This window comes from Nicotiana attenuata, unplaced genomic scaffold (genome assembly GCF_001879085.1).
Source record: "Nicotiana attenuata strain UT unplaced genomic scaffold, NIATTr2, whole genome shotgun sequence".
In the NCBI taxonomy this organism is placed as follows: Eukaryota; Viridiplantae; Streptophyta; class Magnoliopsida; order Solanales; family Solanaceae; genus Nicotiana; species Nicotiana attenuata.
Window position 1 is genome coordinate 1 of NW_017671744.1, and position 19,780 is coordinate 19,780.

At 36.9% G+C, this 19,780-nt stretch overlaps 1 protein-coding gene across 3 annotated transcripts; it reads left to right on the top strand.

Annotated features, from left to right (window-relative positions):
• The first annotated feature begins 6,532 nt into the window (after nucleotides 1-6,532).
• LOC109209977 (OTU domain-containing protein DDB_G0284757-like) lies at nucleotides 6,533-18,802 on the top strand. Of its 3 annotated transcripts, none has more exons than XM_019373346.1 (11): nucleotides 6,534-7,011; nucleotides 8,649-8,992; nucleotides 9,078-9,247; nucleotides 10,696-10,769; nucleotides 11,557-11,611; nucleotides 13,266-13,340; nucleotides 13,650-13,723; nucleotides 13,803-13,851; nucleotides 16,040-16,124; nucleotides 17,235-17,291; nucleotides 18,484-18,802. In XM_019373346.1, the coding sequence occupies exons 2-11, from the start codon at nucleotides 8,665-8,667 to the stop codon at nucleotides 18,534-18,536; spliced, it is 1,020 nt and encodes a 339-aa protein (XP_019228891.1). In that variant the 5' UTR covers nucleotides 6,534-7,011; nucleotides 8,649-8,664; the 3' UTR covers nucleotides 18,537-18,802. The 3 variants fall into 3 exon arrangements, with proteins under 3 accessions (XP_019228890.1, XP_019228891.1, XP_019228888.1); XM_019373343.1 differs by having other exon boundaries at nucleotides 6,537-7,011; nucleotides 9,078-9,352; XM_019373345.1 differs by lacking the exons at nucleotides 17,235-17,291; nucleotides 18,484-18,802 and adding an exon at nucleotides 16,822-17,211 and having other exon boundaries at nucleotides 6,533-7,011; nucleotides 9,078-9,352.
• Nucleotides 18,803-19,780: the final 978 nt, after the last annotated feature.

Genomic DNA, 19,780 nt, shown 5'->3' on the forward strand with positions numbered 1-19,780 from the left:
CCCTCCCCCCCGCTTTATATTTTTGCATATCTTTATTCAAAGGCATCATGGTTCGGTGGCACCATTATCATAGCCTGAGAACATCATTTCATAGCCTGCGAATCCTTTATTATACGCTCCATGGCCCAGAACGTCATGGTCTGAGGACGTCATCTTACCCGTTCGAAGACAGCATTCATGGTCCAACGGGAACTTGCATCACATTTAAGTTTATGCACGATATGTTCGTATTGCTCATTTGCAGGTACACCAGCTGGCAACGGCCATCACAGCAGGAGCAATCTCGCTCCGGTTCCCGCAGCCCATCGATCCCCTAACTATCCTTCCCAACCTATATATTGCGTCCGTCTTTTTCAAAACCCCCATCGGCATATTCCGCCGATGTATCCCGAACTACAAATGACCTGATTCCTGTAAGACCAGGGATTTGTAGGTAGCTCAGGAACCAGAGCTCGGTCAAAACCTTTTAAAGTGTCTCTTTCGGTCAAAATTGGTCATCATATCTTTACCAGACAACTCTTTCATCTTTCCCGGGTAAAGAGGGGCAGCCGTTGATACCCAATTCTTTCCTATCTATTTTTATACTCAAAATATTCTCAAAATAGCATCTACATGCATATATAAGTATGCCCAAGAATTTTGACATTTTTTCTAATTTTTAAATGTTTTTAAAATCATTTTATTATTTGTTTTAGCAGTACAAAATTCAATAATTATTCCCAAAATTATTATTTTGGTGAGTAATTTATTTCAATCCTCATATTTACACCACAATATAATTAAGGTGATTTTATCATATTATTATAAATTTATTTGATATTTTTTAAGCTAAATGGCATAAAATTGCAATTATAGCCTATAGTACGACTAATAGCATTTTACAACCTTAAATTACTCCCAGTATTTTTTAGATTAATGTTTATATATTATTAATTAGATAAGTCCTTTCAATTTATTTTTAAAATCATTTTAACCATTTTAATTAAATTAAAAAGGGAAAATTGGCTATTTAATATATAGCCCATCTGCATTTCAATTATAGCCACATTAATCCCCTTAATTGACCAATTCCAGGCCCAATTCCGGACCAGTCCAACCCAATCCCCTAACCCGTTTAAAGCACCCGACCGGATTCTATTTTAATCACAGTAAAAGATCAACGGCTCACACGCACCCTTTCCATTTTTAATCTACCAACACCCCAACCCTAAATTCATTTCCCTCTACCCGCCGCCCTTGAATCCCCTTCCTCTCCCATTCTCTCTGCAAATCCTAGTCGCCGCCACCCAAACTAACCCCAATCCCTTCGATTCTCGCTGGAATCCATGGCTTCTCAGGCCATGGAAACCTCATACTCACCCCCCATTGCTCCTATATGCCTGGTACTCGAAGGTTTGAGGCTAGACCTCAAAGGTCTCCACTCAGATCTCCGCCGACTTGAGATTTCTGGCCATCTCCGGCCTGGCTCCGGCATATCGTAGCCTCTTGAGCCTGTGTCCAGCCTTATCCGACTTAGATCGGACCTTTTCCAAGCCTTTCTCATTCTAGGGTTCACCTGAAACCCTAGCTGTTCGAGGTTTCTCCGATTCTCCTCAGATCTGTGTGTATTCATGCTCTATTTTGAGTTCTTGAAGGATTTCCCCAACTTTTCTTTTAAAATTTTTTTACTTTCAAAGTCACTTCTTTCTGATTTAGGGTTTCTGAAAAATGCTTAAGTGTTTTCCGACTTTTCTTTTCCCTTTCTTTGTGTATGTTTGTCTCCACTATGTTCTTATGTTCTTTTTTTTACACATGTTCTATTTGCTATATTTTGTTCTTCCTTCTACCATGTTTCTATGCTATGTTTTCACATGCTTTCCCACTATGTTCGGCTATTTGCCTTCCACTATGATCTCGCCTACTGTATTTTTCTACCGTGTTCATTAAGTGTTCTTATTATTTTTTTACCTTCTAAGTTTCCTCTAGAATACCTGCTTAAACATGTTTTCCTCTACTATTTCTTTTGCTCTCATTATGTTTCGAATTAAGTTCCGTACTCTGTTTACTTTGAACTTTCTACTGTATTTGCTTGTTCCCTCATTTTTGTCTTCTTTGCATCTAAATGAAGTCAAAACCCTAGGATTTTGGGGGTTTTTGGCGAGTTTGGTCTTGTGTGTTTAGACCAGGGTTCTGTTTGAGCCTTAGACTCTCTCAAACTCACTTTGGATCCATGTATTGAGTTCGAACCCTTTTGTGTATGACTCTGGACTCTTCTATACTAGACTTTTTCTGGATAGCATGACAGTTCTTTCAATGTTTAAACGTGTCTGCATGTTTTTATATGTGATGAACCTTTCTTCAAAAGGCTTTCTTGTGATTGAATCAGAATCCTTTTTTGGGGTTAATTGATTGTTACTGCTTCTTTTAATTAAGAGCCTCTCTTTACCTTTTTTCTGACTTGGTTCATTCATGCAAAATATTCGACTCATGATTGCTTAGCTGTCAATTGATTTCCTTTCCTTAATTTGCACAACCGTGTGCTGTCAAACCTTTTCCTTAAATAACTAGTATGTATTTACTCTTCTTGCACTACTTTGAAAAGTGTTTAATTAACCTCCATCCTTATTTTTTTTGCCCGTTTGAAATCAGAATCCCTTAATTAAAGGAAAACCTTGTGTGATTGATTTTCAAACTATTTTCTTACCTATTTCTGCTTCTTTTCTGCACTATAAATACATGACTCTTTAACACAAAGCACACACAATGGGAATAATCCTCCACACGAGATTAAGCACACAAAGATCATAACTCTCTTCTAAACTTATACTCTGGCTTCTTGACTGCACTTTGGCTTTCATAAGGCTACTGTTTCTCCTTACTTGCTTCTTTGAACTGGTATGTCCTAAAATTAATTTCAGTATCTTTCTAATGTGTTTGTTTACAGTCCCAGTATCCACGCCTGCTTTCAATCCTCTGCAAAGTTAATTTTGAAGTACCTACATGCTTTTGCCTGCTCTTTTTTTGCTTCTTGCTGCTAGTATGAACAATTGCTCCCATACCCCATTTCCCTATGTGTGCTGAGTTAAGGTATGGCCTGGCAGCATCCCAATTGCTGTCCAGGGCTGAACCTGACCTTCAATAAGGTCTTAACTACCCAATTCTAAGGCTGACGGGCTGGTCAGGGGTGTGCCAGCATCCCAATTGCTGGGCATGACCACCAGCCTGCCATGGCCCCCCTCCCTAATTCCCTTAAATTGCACTTACCCTCACTCCTAGTCTCTAAGTTCTGCCCCCCTCCTATAAGCCTTGCCTTGGGACCTTGAGTTCCCTCTGAACTTGGACATTTGAGGGATGGCCCTTCCACACTGCACTATAATCTGATTTCTGCAATGATATTTGGGGTGTGAGCATTGCCTGAAGCTCTTGAAGTTCCCTGGAACTTTGACACATCCCAAATAAGAGAAGGCTTTGGAAAATCCGATCCTGGAAGTTGGTTTATCTCATATTATTAGACTCTGAGTCTGGATTAGGCTGATTAGATGTAGATGTAATCACTGATATTTTTATTCTTTCCTCTGATCCATTTGGTCTGTAATAATTTTTTGTAATAACTACTGGGGGTGTATAGTGAAAGGGTATGGGATTGAATGCATGCAAAGGGGTGATACCGATGTTTAGGATAGTTTACTTTCAAAATTCAGTCATGTCATGTAGATACCATGTTTACAGGGTATATTTACTTTCAAAATTTCAGNGTTTATTCCTCCGTCCCTGAATTAATAGATATCATGCCTATAGGTCCCGTTTAACACATAGGCAAAAGGTTAAGTAACTAATTAACTATGTCAGTCTTCGACAACTACATCTAAGCAGGACGCATTAGTGTTTGACTGCCGCCCTAGATTTTTATCCTTTTAAACTCTGAAAAGCCAAGCTCCCTCCCCTTTAGGATTANATAGGCAAAAGGTTAAGTAACTAATTAACTATGTCAGTCTTCGACAACTACATCTAAGCAGGACTAATTCGGACTCCCTATCTGGGAAATATGTGGTAAATCAACCTACCATATGCTTTAATTTAGTTCAGACCAAATCAAGTATGTGTAAGACATGCTAAACAATTTGTTTCTTAAAATGAGGAGGCTTGTTTGAGCCCTTAATTGCTACTTGTTCCCCTTTTATTGCTTATGTGTTTTGACTGTCGCCCTAGATTTTTATCCTTTTAAACTCTGAAAAGCCAAGCTCCCTCCCCTTTAGGATTAGTAGTCCCAAATGCCTCCGGGACTGATAGGTGGGACGGGTAATAGCATGCAGTAGGTAACGATACCATTCCGCGCTTAACACCTTAACGGGGTGGGAAGGGTAGACATGGAGATGATGATCACACGATAACACCATGCGTACGATTGGCTACCGGTGTTGTGTGGATGATCCATGTGTTTTACAAACCTAGGACCCCTTTCCTTTATATAACTTTGTTATTATCAATAAAACTCTGTCTTTCGTTTCAGTCACCAAATTCTTCCTCAACTTCCTGCTCTATTCTTTTAAAATTTATGTTCACTCACTTCTCTGTTTAATTTTCTGCACTTGGACATTCCTTTAAACAAGTTGTGAGACCACCTAGATCTTAATGTCAAACATGCTTGTCAACCATTATACATACCTACTTGCAATCTTTATGTGGAATTATTTGTATGCTCATTTGTATTTAAAGTCACAACATAGCATGGCCGGGAACCACACTAGTGGATCTTGAGGGGTGCCTAACACCTTCCCCTCGAGATAATTTCTAGTCCTTACCCGAACTCTGGTTTTCCAACTCAAAACTCGTGGTGTCCTAATGCACTTAATCATTAGGTGGCGACTCTTCAAATCCAAAAACCCAATTCCCAGACGGGAATAGAGTTGTCTTCCCAAATGTCGTAAACCCGATTTCGCGAGAAAAGGGGGCGTCGACAGGACCTTGCGAACCTCATCGCTGCTTTAAGGCCGAGGTTAGGCTTGTTACTTATTGAGTACATGTGATCGGTTGTACTCGTACTTTACTCTGCACATAATGTACACATCCAAATGTTGCTGATACCGGTGGTTGCTAGTGTGTCGTCATCCAGATTTGCTCGGAGACTTTGAGGTAGCACTGATGTCCCGTTTGCAGGCCTTGAAGTCTTCTCCTTCATCTTATGATATTGTTATTTAGTCTTTCAGACAGTATTACATTTTGTCCAAACTTTGTATTTAGTACTCTATAGAGCTCATGCACTCGGCGACACCGGATTTTGGGTGGTTTCAGTTGTATTGTCATTTGACTTCATTTATTTATGCCATTCCACTATTTGAGACTATTTCTTATTATTGCTGAAGTTTATTTCCATATAATTATTCTTGGTTTGACTAGCAAAAGGTGTTAGACGCCATCACGACTCCGGTGAAATTTTGGATCGTGACAGTCCAACGTCAATTTGTCACAATAATAGTAGAGACCTAGAGCTTCACTCAATGTGATGTTTTTAGCCCCCATTATTGTTTGAAAGAGAAAGCTTAAATTGTGTACAATAAAAAGTTGTATACAAGTTGTATATAAATTGTACGATTTGACCGAATTCGTATATATTTTATAAAAAAACTCTATCTACTTTTTGTAAATAGAAAAGTCTAGGTAAAGGGGGTAAATATTGCCTTAATTTTATATTTATAGGAAAAATTCCTTAAAAGGAATAATCATATTTTTGGGCTGCCCAAAATTTAATAGTCGGGATATATATATATATTTTAACTACCGCCTGTGATTATTTTGGGTCGCCGGGCAAAAAATAATAAAAAAGTCGTATCGCATTTTGACAATTATCTGCACACTTCTTGAACTAGGCTAGTAAAGTTGAAATGGTTTATTCACCAAATCCAAATATAAGTTGTTGGAAAAATTTTATTATGTGACTCAGACAACTAACATTAATTGTGTGAGACTTTGTTTTGTCTCACAACAAAGTGAATCCAATTTTAACACATTTGGAAACTTTGGGTCTATTTTGCTGTGAGACAAAAGAAAGCCTCACACGCACAAAATAAAAGTTTTCAAGTTGTTGGGATGAATTTGTTGTTGAAGTAATTTGGTTGTCTTGATAAATTGTTAGAAGGATAAAGATATTTGGTTATGCAATGTTGTGAAAGAACAGGATTGTCATGTTCAATGCCGCTCGTATTTGTTATTGGCCTTGGAATTTTACGTTATTTTATTGCTGAACTTGCTTACTCAAATTTAAACACATGATAGTGCATAATTACAATTAAATTTCTCGCACATTAAATCTTACATATAAATGTATTTCACATTATCAAGTTTAAATTATACTATATTTTACACATTAATGTATTGATCTTACTTTTAAATTATACTTTTTCATGAATCTAACCACCTCAGGATTTATCGGTACATTCCTCTCTCTTTTTTTTCCCGTAAAGTACACTCCTCTCCACATTCTTAAAAGAAAGAATATCACTAGATTCTCAATTTTTAGTTTTCAACTAGATATTCTCAATTAATTAAGTCCAATAAATTGTGGAATCTTTCGTGTTAAACAACATCACACGTTCCACTAACACCAACACCATATCTTTATCCGTAGACGTTATAATAACCAAGTTACGGGCGTCTGCCGGTTGCGGATTTGCAGGTGCCACCGCCCCAGGACACGTGTCGGTTTGGCGGCGCATCTTCGATTTCCGCCAAAAAGTCGGTTTCACAAATTACTGAGGAAGATTAGGTGGGCCCCCACAGCATAGGAGTCCCATTTCACGCCGGAAATTCGGACGTTCGTTCCTTTTCGCTTTCCCATTCAAAGAATGTTTATGATACAATCTTTCTTCAACTACTCCACCACGGCGTTTCCAAATACGGCGGCGTTCTGCTGATTTCACGCTTTTACGCGTCGAACTCTTCGATTGTTTTAAAAATATATTGAAGATTTTTCTTTTTCTGCTTTCTACATAACGATTTCTCCCCTAAGTTTGAAGAATTAGTGGCTATTCAAAGGTTCGTACGTTCAACTGCATCAGTTCAATTTCATACGTACTTTTAATAAAAAAATTTGGCAGTTTCAGACTTTTCAGAGATTTAGGGATTGATTATACTTCTATGATCCTGTTATTAGATGAGACTTTTTTTTAGCTAATTGGAAAAAGCAACTAAATGCTTTTGTAGAGCGGAAATTTTGTTTTTCTATGTTTTGTGATTTAATTTTATGTTTATGAAGATCAAATCTTTGGTCTAGCATTTTGTCTGGCTATCGCATGAAGTGTCGTTCTTCCTGAAACGAGAAGTCTTTTCTAATCGAGTGTTAGGTTGGTTTTATTTAATTAATTATCGAAAGCTAATGAATAACTTTCCAGGAAATTGAAGTACTGATAACGTATGCTAATGTTATGCATGTATTTTAAATTGTTCTTTAAGTGAATCTGTGAACGTTGATGTGCCATATTACTTGAGAGAAAGAGCTTCTATATTTTATTCACTCCCTTTTGATGTTGCACATATATTAACTATTACGAGTTGGAATTAAGAAATAAATAAATTTTCTAGTGTTTTGATTTATTTTGCCACCACTTCCTAGAATGAAAGGGATCAGGGGAGCTTAACTCTTGCAAGATAAATGAATCTTTTAATGAGAATTCCCTTAGGTATACTTTGTTGTTTTAAATGTATTTGCAGCCAACTAGCTATATACTGTTAGCTATGCTGCTAGATGAAGTGTGAAAAAACCCATATTTTTCCTGATATTCTCATACCTCAGTTGGCAGAAAAACTTGGTGCATTATCAGAGCTGATGTGTTTCCTGGGTGGGAGGAAATAACATACTGTAGGTTGTCTGGCACCATTGGCTCCCACCTATTATGCCTTTCCATGCAGTAATCCATTTGCGGAGTTAGAAATTTTACTTTCCTTATCTATTTTATATAATTCAATTTGTGGGTGATCTTCTTGACCTTTTAGCTTGTCTATCCTAAGCATTAAAAGAGTTTTATTTAGTGACTGACTTTCCTTTGGATGTCATTTATGTAAGTCCCACAAGTCAACCATTTAAGTAAGAATTCCTTTAGAACTATCCTCCATAGGTCTTAAAAAAGCAGGTAGATATGACCCTTTCGGGAAGGAAATTTTCCAAAATACAATTATTCTGTAGCATATGTTGCAAGATTATAGGCAGAGCTTGAACCATTACTGAAATTTGTTGATTCATTGAATCAAGTCCTGTTTTGGGAAGTGTAAGTGACAATGGAAAAAAGCTCTTCTTCTACAATAAGCACAGAGTACACAAGTTTATGGAGGTAAAGGAACCATAAAGCTTTAGGATTATACCTTTGATGTATTATCTCCTGACCTTCTTTTAAGATGCAGAAAGACTAGATGTCACCACTATGGGCACAACCTTTATTCACAACGTTCTGACAGTTCCAATAAATGTCTGTGTCATGTGTCTCTGAATGTATGAATGTGTTTGTGTGAACTCATTTTTCCATTTTTTGTTTAAAATCTCTTCCAGAGGATATGGATGACTATTGAACGTGACTGATATTCTCATTATTGACGTGATGCGTAAAACCTATTAGTGTAAAAACTTGTGGAAAGGGATGTGTTGACTCCATTTCTTGCTAATTCTTTGGGGACTGCAGGAATTTGTACACATAAATGACTGTTTATGAGCTAGATCCTGACGTAGTGAGGTGGAATCTCCACCTTATAGATGTTTGTTCTATAAGCAACGGTGGTTCTCTCGGAACTGTTACTCAGTATGACAGGGATTTTTCTCAAGATGGATATGTGAGAGAAGGTTATTGTGAGCCTACGCATGTTAACGTGGAGAATGATGAGGTAATTGCCCGTGCCCTTCAGGAGGAACTATCACGGCTTTCAGTCATGGATTCTGTAGAATCTTCACACACCGAAGAAGAACATCAAAAAGCGTCAGTTATTGCTCAAGATTGGGTTGCACCGTCGAGGAGAAATTACAATTTTGGTATAGAAGAGGCGTTAGTTTTATGTACATGGATTAGACAGCTCTGCTTTGCATACTTATGTTGATAATACGTTGGAATGTGCAGCACTTGATGGCAATGAGGAAGACACAGATAGTAACGGAATGATAACATTTTGCCCTCGCACAGCTGCATCATCCAATTGGGAGCACCAAGAAGTTTCACCAGAGATAGAGGATGAATCTCTTCTTGATGGTGAAGTAGGGAAACGGCTGAATCAGTTGGCTGCCATCCCTGTGCCATCCAATTGGGAGCATCAAGCAGTTTCACCGGAGATAGAGGATGAATCTCTTCTTGATGGTGAAGTTGGGAAACGGCTGAATCAGTTGGCTGCCATCCCTGTGAGTTTTACTTGTAGCAAAAAAGTTTACTCTTACTCATTTTAGAGACAGTACTTACAAAAGATATTCAGGATTTCTGGATAACTGCATTGCTTGAATTATTTTCCAATGCCATTGATAATTTGGGGTTTCTGTGTTTGGATATTGGGGTTTCTGCTTGCTTTTTGCATTAGATGCAAATGGGATGTGCTTTTGGAATTGCTATCGCGACTAGTAATAGTTGGACACTATCTTCTTATAGTTTCTGGAAAAGTAAAGTAGGGTTCCAGCTTTTTAGTAGTGTATGTTTGACACAGAAACAGTTCATTAGTAAATAGGCATAGGGTGAGCAAGACTGTTAAACATCAACTCACCTTAAGGTTAGCGTAATGCTCATGAATTCGCATCCACAGCTAGAAAATAAAAGGCAGATCTGCAGTAATGAACTAGTTCCTTGTTAACTTCAGTTTCAGCTTTAAGAAGAATACAGGAGAGTGAAAGGGAGACTGCCATCACCTTCCCCTTGACTGAAGAAATTGCTAATCAGTTGAAAGTGTTCTTTATTGTCTGAGAGGAAAAATATGTCTTCAGCTGTTGCCTTTCGGCATTTTATTTTAGAGGAAGGACATACCATTGCTTTTTTATTTCTGTGGCATATAGACTCTTTCGCTTCTCTGTTCTATTCTTTCCTCTTAAGATCTAGAAATCAGGCACTTGTTTGTTGCTGTTTTAATTCCTTGATGTAGTAGAAGAAGGATTTTCTCCATATTCCCATTTCCCAATTTCTTTTATTTAAAATGTTGTACTTTGTGCAAAGTGAGGGAAATGGTAGACTAGATCAGAAGTACTAACAGGTTACTGTGATCAGGCCAATCTTAAGTCATCCCCAAGGTTGTGTTACTGATGTTCTTATGTGGAAAACTAGAATATTATAGCTGTAACTCCTCATGCGCAGTATCCTTTTCGGGACCTGTGTGCTTGTCCTTGAAAGAAATGCTAAAAAGCTTTATCTATAGTTGGTCACTTCATTATGAGCTATAGTGGATTTTTTATCATTTTTCTTTATTTTTATGCCATAAATTTCCAGCAGCCAAATACTAATCTATGGTTCATGCAGCTGCTGAGGGGTTGATGTTTGGGCCATTTCAATACTTTGTGATATTCTGGCATTCATCTTTATTCTTTGATGCTGTTTATGTAGTTCCTTTCACCCCCCCCCCCCCCCCCTCCTTTTTTTTCCCTTGTGAGAAGGCGAAGTGGATAATTCTCAAACATCCATTTTTTCCCTTTCCTGTTTTAGTTTCTATGCCATTAGTTTCCGAACAACTGGAATTACTTTCATCTCCGATCCCTGGTCTTTTCAGCATGTTCCCAAAATCAATGGAGATATACCCTCAGTAGATGAAGCCACGTCAGATCATCAAAGGCTGATGGACAGGTAACTTTAACTTCTTTCCACTTATAGTTTTTTGCTAGCAAAAGGAGTTGTGGACTTGTCAGACTAAGTTATGTCACTTTAAGTCAGGTACTCTTTATCTTTGTTTCTCCAAGCTAGCTAGCGAGTGCCAATGAATACTCTATGAGATGAAGTTTCTGAGAGTTTCAAATGCACTTAACCTCTCCTTGAGACAGTGTTTTGTATGTCAATTGTGCATGCATATGCCACTTAAATGTAAAAAAGAATATCTTGCATACATATGCCACTTATATGTTAAAAAAAAATAATTTCTCCCTTCATTTTCCTTGCTTAGCATTTCCTCCCAAACTTCATTTCAAAGCATATTCTGCAGACGAACTCTTTTCCCAATTTAGCAAATTCGCTTGTTAAAATCCCATATAATAGAATCAGGTATCATACTTAGGGTACTTATTCATAGTCGTTAGGTGTTTTTTCTAATCATGGTGCATTAATTCAGATACTGCTGCCACTATTTTTATTCCACATTCTTTGTTTCTGGTAGGGAAACAGTTAATACCTATACAAGTTATGTAATCCTTATTTTGTATTGAAAAAAATGGTACTTTAACGAGGCATAGACGTGCAGCCCACGTGTCAGGGAACTGGCACACACACACACATACATATACATATGTATGTATGTGTGTGTGTGTGTGTGTGCGCGCGCGCGCATACATGTGTGTGTGTGTGTGTGTGTGAAAAGCTTTTCTTCTAATTGCTTTGTATAATGATGGATGGATTTTTTATAAGAACATTTTTTCTGCAGGTTGGAAGTGTATGATTTATTTGAGTTAAAAGTATCTGGAGATGGCAACTGTCAGGTTCGTTTATTTTCATCTTTTCTAATACCTCCTTCCTGATCACTAGAATATTACAATATATTAATTCCTTTTTTTTGGGACTAAAATCACTTGCAATGGATTGGTTCTATAGAGAATAAGATATCTTTCTTTCAAATCTCTGTAAAATGCATTTTTCCGCTTTCTTTCTATTTTTCTCCTAGTTCTTAGAATTTTTGCAATTATCATGTCAGTAGATAGTATCCCTAGTTATTGCACCATACTTCGCATGGGTGAGATCCCCACTGCTCTCTGTTGCCTTCTGAAAATATTAACGTCCATTCTGTATTATCTTGCTAGGTTCCACATCCAATTTAATCCCGGGAAACTTGAAAACAGTGACCTTTTCTTTGATGCATGATACTTCTGGAGTTTCCTTTTTGCTCTTGATCTGTCCCCTTCTTTTCTTTCTCTTTGTCCCTCTTCCCATCTCTTTTAGTGCTGTGAGTGACACATTCTGATCTATGTTAGCGTTTGGTTGTACAAAGAAGGAGAATCAATCCCCTCACTTAATTCAACATAACTTTTACATTGTTTAGTTGTTTGAATAAGGAGAATTAACCTCCTCAGTAATTTTGCCTTTCTTATGAATAATACCCGCATAAGTCATGCGGGAATCTATACGTCACTGTTCGAGCCGTGGAACCAGCCATTAATGCTTGCATTAGGGTAGGCTGTCTATATCACACCCCTTGGAGTGCGGGATACCTTGTGTACCGGCTGCCCTACAAAATGTCTCGCGGGAATATATCTATTATTTTATGCATGGTAGAATGTGGAATAAGCATACAGGAATTGGCAATACATGAATTAAAACTACTGAAACCTCAAAAATGCCCTCATCTACTCAGACATATATTATTTTTAATACAATAAACCAAACATCCAACAAGAATTAATCCCTGCATTGTAATCCCTACTATCGCTGCATTATTAATTCCTGCATTACTGCTCCTTGTATTACTAATCTTTGCATTAGTAATCTCTGTATAACTAGTCTTGTAACCAAGCGACTCTTTAGTGAATTACTAGCTGGACTGTGTTTTTCTTTTGTGGGGGGTGGGGGGTGGGGGGTGGGGGTTTATAGGATTGTTTCACCTTTAGCCCCTGTTTGGCCATACATTTTCCCAAATTTAATTTGAAATTTATTTTCAAATCCCATGTTTGGCCATAAATTTGACCCACATTTTGGCCAAAACTCAAATCACATATTTGAAATCTGAAATTCAGCTAATAAGCTGAATTTGGGCCAAATTTCCAAAACTTGGGAATTATATACATGTTTTCCCAAAATAAAGTTGAAAAATATGTTTTGAAATCGTATGTCCAAACACATTTTCATCTTCAAACCAAACTTCACCCAAATCAGATTTTTCAAAATAAATTTGGGATCTATGGCCAAACTCTAGCTAAGTTTGGAAGTAAACTTGAGAGATCTACTTTTTAAATCCCCACTGCTGAGAGGATATTTTTGGGGATTGAAGAGGTAAAGCTTTTCTGCCTCCATTTCAGTTGTATCAGAGACGGGTCCTTCACAACTGTGTTTTTTCAAATCCTATCTTGTGCTCTATTACGCATGATATGATATATGAGGTAACACTTGTTAACTTCTTAATGCTTTTTGACATTTTTGCAGTTCCGCTCATTGTCAGACCAAATATATCGCAGTACTGAGCATCACAAATTTGTGAGGGAACAAGTTGTTAAACAGGTTCTTCTCAAATTTTTTTGTTAGGTTCAACCTCGTTTAAATACTATGGTTTGGTTGCATTTAAACCATGAAGATAAATAAAAAAGAAAAAAGTTACCTGTCAGCAAAAGGACTGCTCCCTGCATCCAAAAAAAATAAAAAATTACTAGGAAAGTGTAGGCACAAAGAGTCGGCTAAGCAACCCAAAATTTACATATGCATACCTTTTCTAGGACAAAGTTACATCAAATCATTACTATGCATTGTGATCATGTCCTTCTATTTACTTCTTCATAACTATTGATTACCTCTAATTGTTGTTATTGTTAGCTCAAGTTCTGTAGGGAGTTGTATGAGGGTTATGTTCCGATGGTCTATGATGAATACTTGAAGAAAATGAGCAAGTAATTACTGAAGCTCCTTACACTTTTTTTCCCCACTTTTTAATGATTACGCTCTTATTTAAGTGCTCCTTCTAAACAGGGCTGGCGAATGGGGTGATCATATAACTTTGCAGGCTGCTGCAGATTCAGTATTGTCCTCTTGCCCTCTCCCTGTGTTCTGGTGTTTTGTGTTTCCATAGTAATTTGTTGAATGGATTTGTTTAGAAATTACTCTAGCATATATTGACAAAAATGATAGTTACTTGCAAGTTGATTGATTGGAGCACCAGAATTTTGCTATTATGGTAGTTTTGAGGTCTGTTGAACTTAATTGGTATTTTGGAGGGGCATTAAGTGAATTATTTACCAGCTAGCCTTCAGCGCCATTTTAGATGTTTCAACAGGGGTCTGGTTCTTGCTTAGTCACCCGTGTTTGGATTAAACCAGCTTCAGTTCTTTCTTGAAGGATGGATCTTTTAAGTGGAGAAAACTCTTTTGGACTGGAAGGACAAAGCTCTTGAATCAAATAGTTGTATAGATTCATTCTTAGTGTGTTCCTCAATGCTATTGTTATGTTGAATCCTATTAAAACAATGAACAGGAGTAGTATGGCAGTAAAAGTTTATATCCTTTTAGAAAATTTTTAAGCAGCCTATATGTTAAGATCAAATGTAGTGACTTTGTATTCAATGAGTCTACTCCACCAGTCTTCATTCTTGATGCCAGTTGCTTTGATGGCGGCTTAGATGTGTCTGAATGAGACGTTTATGGAATTCCGGTATAAATCCTCTTTTGAAATATTATAATATGAAGAGCTTACGTGCTGACATAAATATGCACTTAGGCTCTTGGGATTTCTAAAGTAAAACCCTTGGATTTTACACAAAATTGCTAGTGGCTTCTCGAGAGAGAGAGAGAGAGAGAGAGAGAGAGAGAGAGAGAGAGAGAGAGAGAGAGAGAGAGAGAGAGAGAGAGAGAGAGAGACTTGTGTTACTTTGGGCTCCTATTCATTGACAAAAACCTTGTTGATGGATTTAGGTCTTCTTGATGTGAATGTTAGCTGTGACCTCTTCTGTTTTATGAAGTAGTCTCTTCACTAAGAATTTGTGAGTTCTGTTTTTATGACCTAATTATTCGAGCTAAGTAAACAAATAGTTTGAAAATTTGAATTCGACAAATCATAGGTTTCACAGAAGTTTATCTATAAATTCATAAGAAACAGGAAATGTATCCTGATAATCTGTTATTAGGAATTTCTTGGTGCTTGTTGAGGAATTTGAAAATGTATTCGCTTATCATCCCTTTTGCAATGTGGCTTTTGATTTTTATCTGCCTGTACGGAGCATAGAATCCACTACTATTGACAGAAAACAAAATAAGCTTGTTTTATGTATTGTGAGAGTTGTCTTTTTGACTTTTATCAACCAGAAGAAATGGGGTTGATTTGGTAATTCACTGGAATTTTCTTTATTCCACAAACAAGTGCAAGGAGAGGCTCTGGATGATTTGTGAATGAGATTAAGTTATTCACACTATGGCCCATGCATCAGATGTCAAAACTGATAAGAACACATATAGTGGCAAGATGAACAAACCCTCTAGAGCATGGGGACTCTTATTATCTATGGATTTTGATTACGGGGCTAACCTCTCAAAAAGACTAAAGACTGGTTACTTTAGAATCAAGATGATGTTCCTTAATGATTCTAAAATGTAATGCATCTTATTCCTTATTACCAAACTTTGGTGTTTCTTACCTATTTTTGTGAAAGATATAGTAACCGTTATTCCAGATTTCTAAATTCAGAAGCAATTCCGTTAAATTCATTTGCATCTTGAAAGCAGCTGTTATCCTTGCTATTATAATAAATACTGTATGAAAAACAAGCAGTATACCTCTAAGAGCACCATACAGCGGTTTAGAATAAAAATGTTGCTATTATAGGGTCTCATTATTCACTTTATTCTGGATAACAGTGCATGTCATGGCTATGTTCTTTTATGCTCTCCCAAACCCCAATTTTTGCTAGAAGTAGCTGATTAGGCAGGGTCGTCGCCGCTCTTCCATTTGATTCGTTTAGATTGATTATGAATTTTCTTTCAAGGAATCTCAGTGCTTAGACAATGGTTAGGCGTTCCTAAGTTGGCATCCCTAAAGAAAGAGACCTTTGATTGGTTCCTGCCACCATTTTCCTTTCTTTTCCTTACACAGAAAATCCTATTTTCTCTCCCTTTTGTTGTCTATTTTCATATGATGGCGATCTACTATTCTCTCAATTCAGGTGTGTATTTTTAATTTTCAATTGGTGACTGACGTTTGTTCCAATGTTATTACAGTATGGTGTTAAGATATTTGTCATTACTTCATTCAAGGACACCTGCTACATTGAGATTCTTCCACAAATTCAAAAGTCAAACAGAAGTAAGTTTTTTTTTTATCAATGAGTGTTTTTTACTGTTGTACATTTTAGAGCTGAATCCGAGTAAGCTTGCGTTATTTATTTTTCCTTTTTTTTTGGGTGAGAGGGATCAAAGTTAGCATTTTTCTTTCTTTTTCGTTTGTGCGCTTGTGTGTAATCTTGTTGTATTGTAGATTTATTATACCTACGAAGAAAAGAAAGCTATAAGAAAGGTAGGATCCTAAAATTGGCAACTACAGTAGTTTCTAGGTCGATTCACTTTCATCACTGTTGCATAGAGCTGCTGATGTAGGATGAAAAGGAGAAGAGAGAAAGACCAGGTCTAAGAAGTGAAAATTGAATCAGTGTAGATAGGGAGATCAGAAAATGAGGATCCTATTCATGGATAGTAAGGTCTGAAGAAGTTTGACCTCTTAAAACATCTAGAAGTCTAACTTTTTGGTATACAGGAGTTTTCTCCGTTTTGATTAATACAATTTACCTTATAAAAAAAAAACATATCTAGAAGTCTACTAAAAAAATAAGATTAGATAAAACCTTATCTCGAAGACCTCTATTTTATCTTTGTATAATAGATAAAATGAATAATATGAAGTGATAGATGATGTCCTAATGATCTATATCAGCTACACATACAGTTTAATCTTGTTGGAGCTATCCCCTTTAGTACAGTGAGTTGAGAAAGCTTTTGTGGAATAGGAATTCAACTGTCTGAAGTACAAGACAACAAATGGTGAGAGAAGCTAGAAGCAGCACTAATTCTGGAAGGAGAAATATACATGGGTACTGGTGTTATATATGGGAAGGAATTGGATAACACTAGACCCAGGATTCTAGTATACATGGATATAACACTGAAGACTGAGGAAAATTTAGCACATTATCTTCCTCCTGTGATAAACACACCTTCTTGTTCTATTTCTGTTCATTCTCCCAGGACCTATAACAATTTGTCCGGTTCTAATTTCTTTTTTCGTGTGAGGGAAGCACCAATAATGTTAGTGCTTGCTAGTTTAGCACATTATCTTCCTCCGGTGAAGGATATGTCTTGTTCTCTTTCTTTTCTTTCTCTCTCAGAAAGACCGAATAATATGTCTTTTTAATTTATGCAGTCATTTTTTTGAGCTTTTGGGCCGAAGTGCACTACAATTCAATCTATCCGCAAGGAGGTAAATGAGTATTGTCATTCTTTCCTTTTTGTGGTAGAGAATGCATTTAATAGCCACACGCTTTTATTGAACGGGTATTGTTTGTACGTCTTATTCGTATTCAACATGCTTTTAACGTAGTAAAAGAAGTGTTATAATTAGTCTCTGGTGTATGTTTACAATTTTCTGAAAAGCTCCCACTATCTTGAACTCCACCCTCAACCCAAAAACTGCTCTTCCACATTTGCCAAGGTTTTGAAAATAGAAAACTCACTCTTTCACGTTTGTCAGAGGTTTTGAGCTTTCTTCCTCAAACTGATTGTGAAGTACCATCATGTTTTGTCTAAAAAAATTTATTGGCTATATCTTCTGTTCTTAATTAGTGGCCTTGCATCTAGTTTTCCCCGATACCGTGTCTCGGAGTGCCTGATGGGAAGTCATATATAAAGACAATTAGCTGAGAATTCAATGATCTTTTAGGATTCTTTTAACGTAAAAATAGCACGGTATAGCTAGTTTTCGAACTGGTAATTCAAAAATAGTCAGCGTTTACCAAGTCAATGAAAAATAGCTATTGTTTTGCTACAACAGAGACCGGTCCAGCATAATATCGGTGCACCTGTGTATGAACTCCAGCATATTATGCTGAACTGGTATACTTTCCTGGCTCTAGTATAATATACTGAAGACTGGAGCACCGGTGCTCCAAACTCTGGTATATTATGCTGGACTGGTATACTTGCTGGAACTCAAGTATATTATGCTAGAGTTCTAGTGTATTTATGCTGGAACTCCATCATATTATGCTGGAACTTAGTAATATGCTGGAGTTCAAGTATACTTATGCTGGAACTCCAGCATAATATACTGGCGTATTTTTCGGGTTTTGAATAGTGTTTTCGCTCAGATTTATCTTTACATTAAAAGTGGCTAAATTTCGATTACTTTTGAAACTGAGCTATTTTTGAACGACCAATTGTAAATCTGGCAATTTTTGAATTTCTTCCTCTTTTAACGGGTTTTGTCGGACTAGAAATTTCGGTTGGACCGGTATACTTCCAGATTAAGGATTTGCTTCGACAGGACAAGTTTAACAAGATAGTTACATAGCGGATTTACCTGGCTAAGAGGGTTCATCTTTTTCACTAGTAGCAGTAGGGATATAAAATGCAGTATTGGTTAAACGGTTTCGTTTTATGCTAATTTATTACAGAGTTTCCTGCTGGAGAGACCCGAAAAAGAAAAAAATGGTGGTGGCTAGGCTGAGACTTGAGAATAGCATTCGCCAGCTTCTTTTGGATGATTAGAACTTAAAAGAGTTCTTTTCTGGAACAGAGGACCTTATCACGAGGATTAGGGGCACTGTGACAACACCATCGGATTGTATAGAATTTTTTTAATTCTTTCCCATAGGTAGATAACAATTTTGCCATTTCACGGCCTTCATTCTTTGTGTGTATATCATTTCTTATTTTCAGTTAGCTCTATCTATTATTGATTTATATATATGCAATGCTACCCTACACCAGTTACCTGCAACTTGCAAGTTTCAATTCTTGCTTCACTATCACCGCTTGATGTCTACTGTATAAACTTTCTTAAAAAGATATAAATTGAAAAGGAAAATGTAAAGGTTTGGACTTGCAACTTAATGACTCTAGTTTCCTGCTACACTTTTAGCTAATAGGTTTTATTAATCTTATAAAAGGTCCTTCAGTCTATGTGTCACGATTCAAAACCCTTTCCTATCCCGCATTGGATGGGATAACAATCTCGAGAGCAATAATTTTGTGTATTCATTAAATTAACCTTAATTAATTATTATTTTGACACATTGGAATATGTAAATAAGGTAAATTTTGAAAAAATAAAATTAACTTTTTTATTATGTAAATGGACACTTATTTTGGGCCAAAATAAAACACTAAAATGGACACTTATTGTGGACTGGAGGGAGTAAAAGGACAAAGATGCCTTTCTTCAATGGTCGTCTTCCAAAGTCCTTTAAAAATTTAGGGTTAAAATTCAAATAAAATTTATCTAATGTAAATCAAACATGTTTTGTGTTATATCCCGTATATCTCATTTCTAGTGCAATGAACCAAACATTTTATAACGATCCGACCGGTCGTTTTGAGAATTTACGTCCCGTTCGATGGCTTAAAGTCTTGAGCAGCTTCGTATTATGTGTTCTGACCTGCGGGTGCTGCCGAGTTCAGTTATCGGATGATTCGGAGTTAATTTGAAAGAATGATTTCGTTTTAGAAGCTTAAGCGGTAAGAGTTGACAAGAATTTTGACTTTGAGAAAATGACTCCGAAATGGTGTTTTGAAGATTCCAATAGCTTCGTATGGTGATTTTGGACTTAGGCGTGCGTCTGGATTTGGATTTGGAGGTCCGTAGGGTAATATAAAGCATTTCGGTGGAAGTTGGAAAAATTGATATTTTGGAAGGTTGAAAGGTTTGACCAAGAGTTGACTTTGGTGATATTGGGGTCGGAATGCGATTCT

Coding starts and splice junctions, on each gene's coding strand:
- LOC109209977 (XM_019373343.1), top strand. CDS start 8,665: ATGACTGTTTATGAGCTAGATCCTGACGTAGTGAGGTGGAATCTCCAC. Junction 8,993..9,077: donor GAGGAGAAATTACAATTTTG/GTATAGAAGAGG, acceptor TGGAATGTGCAG/CACTTGATGGCAATGAGGAA. Junction 16,125..17,234: donor AATTCAAAAGTCAAACAGAA/GTAAGTTTTTTT, acceptor TAATTTATGCAG/TCATTTTTTTGAGCTTTTGG.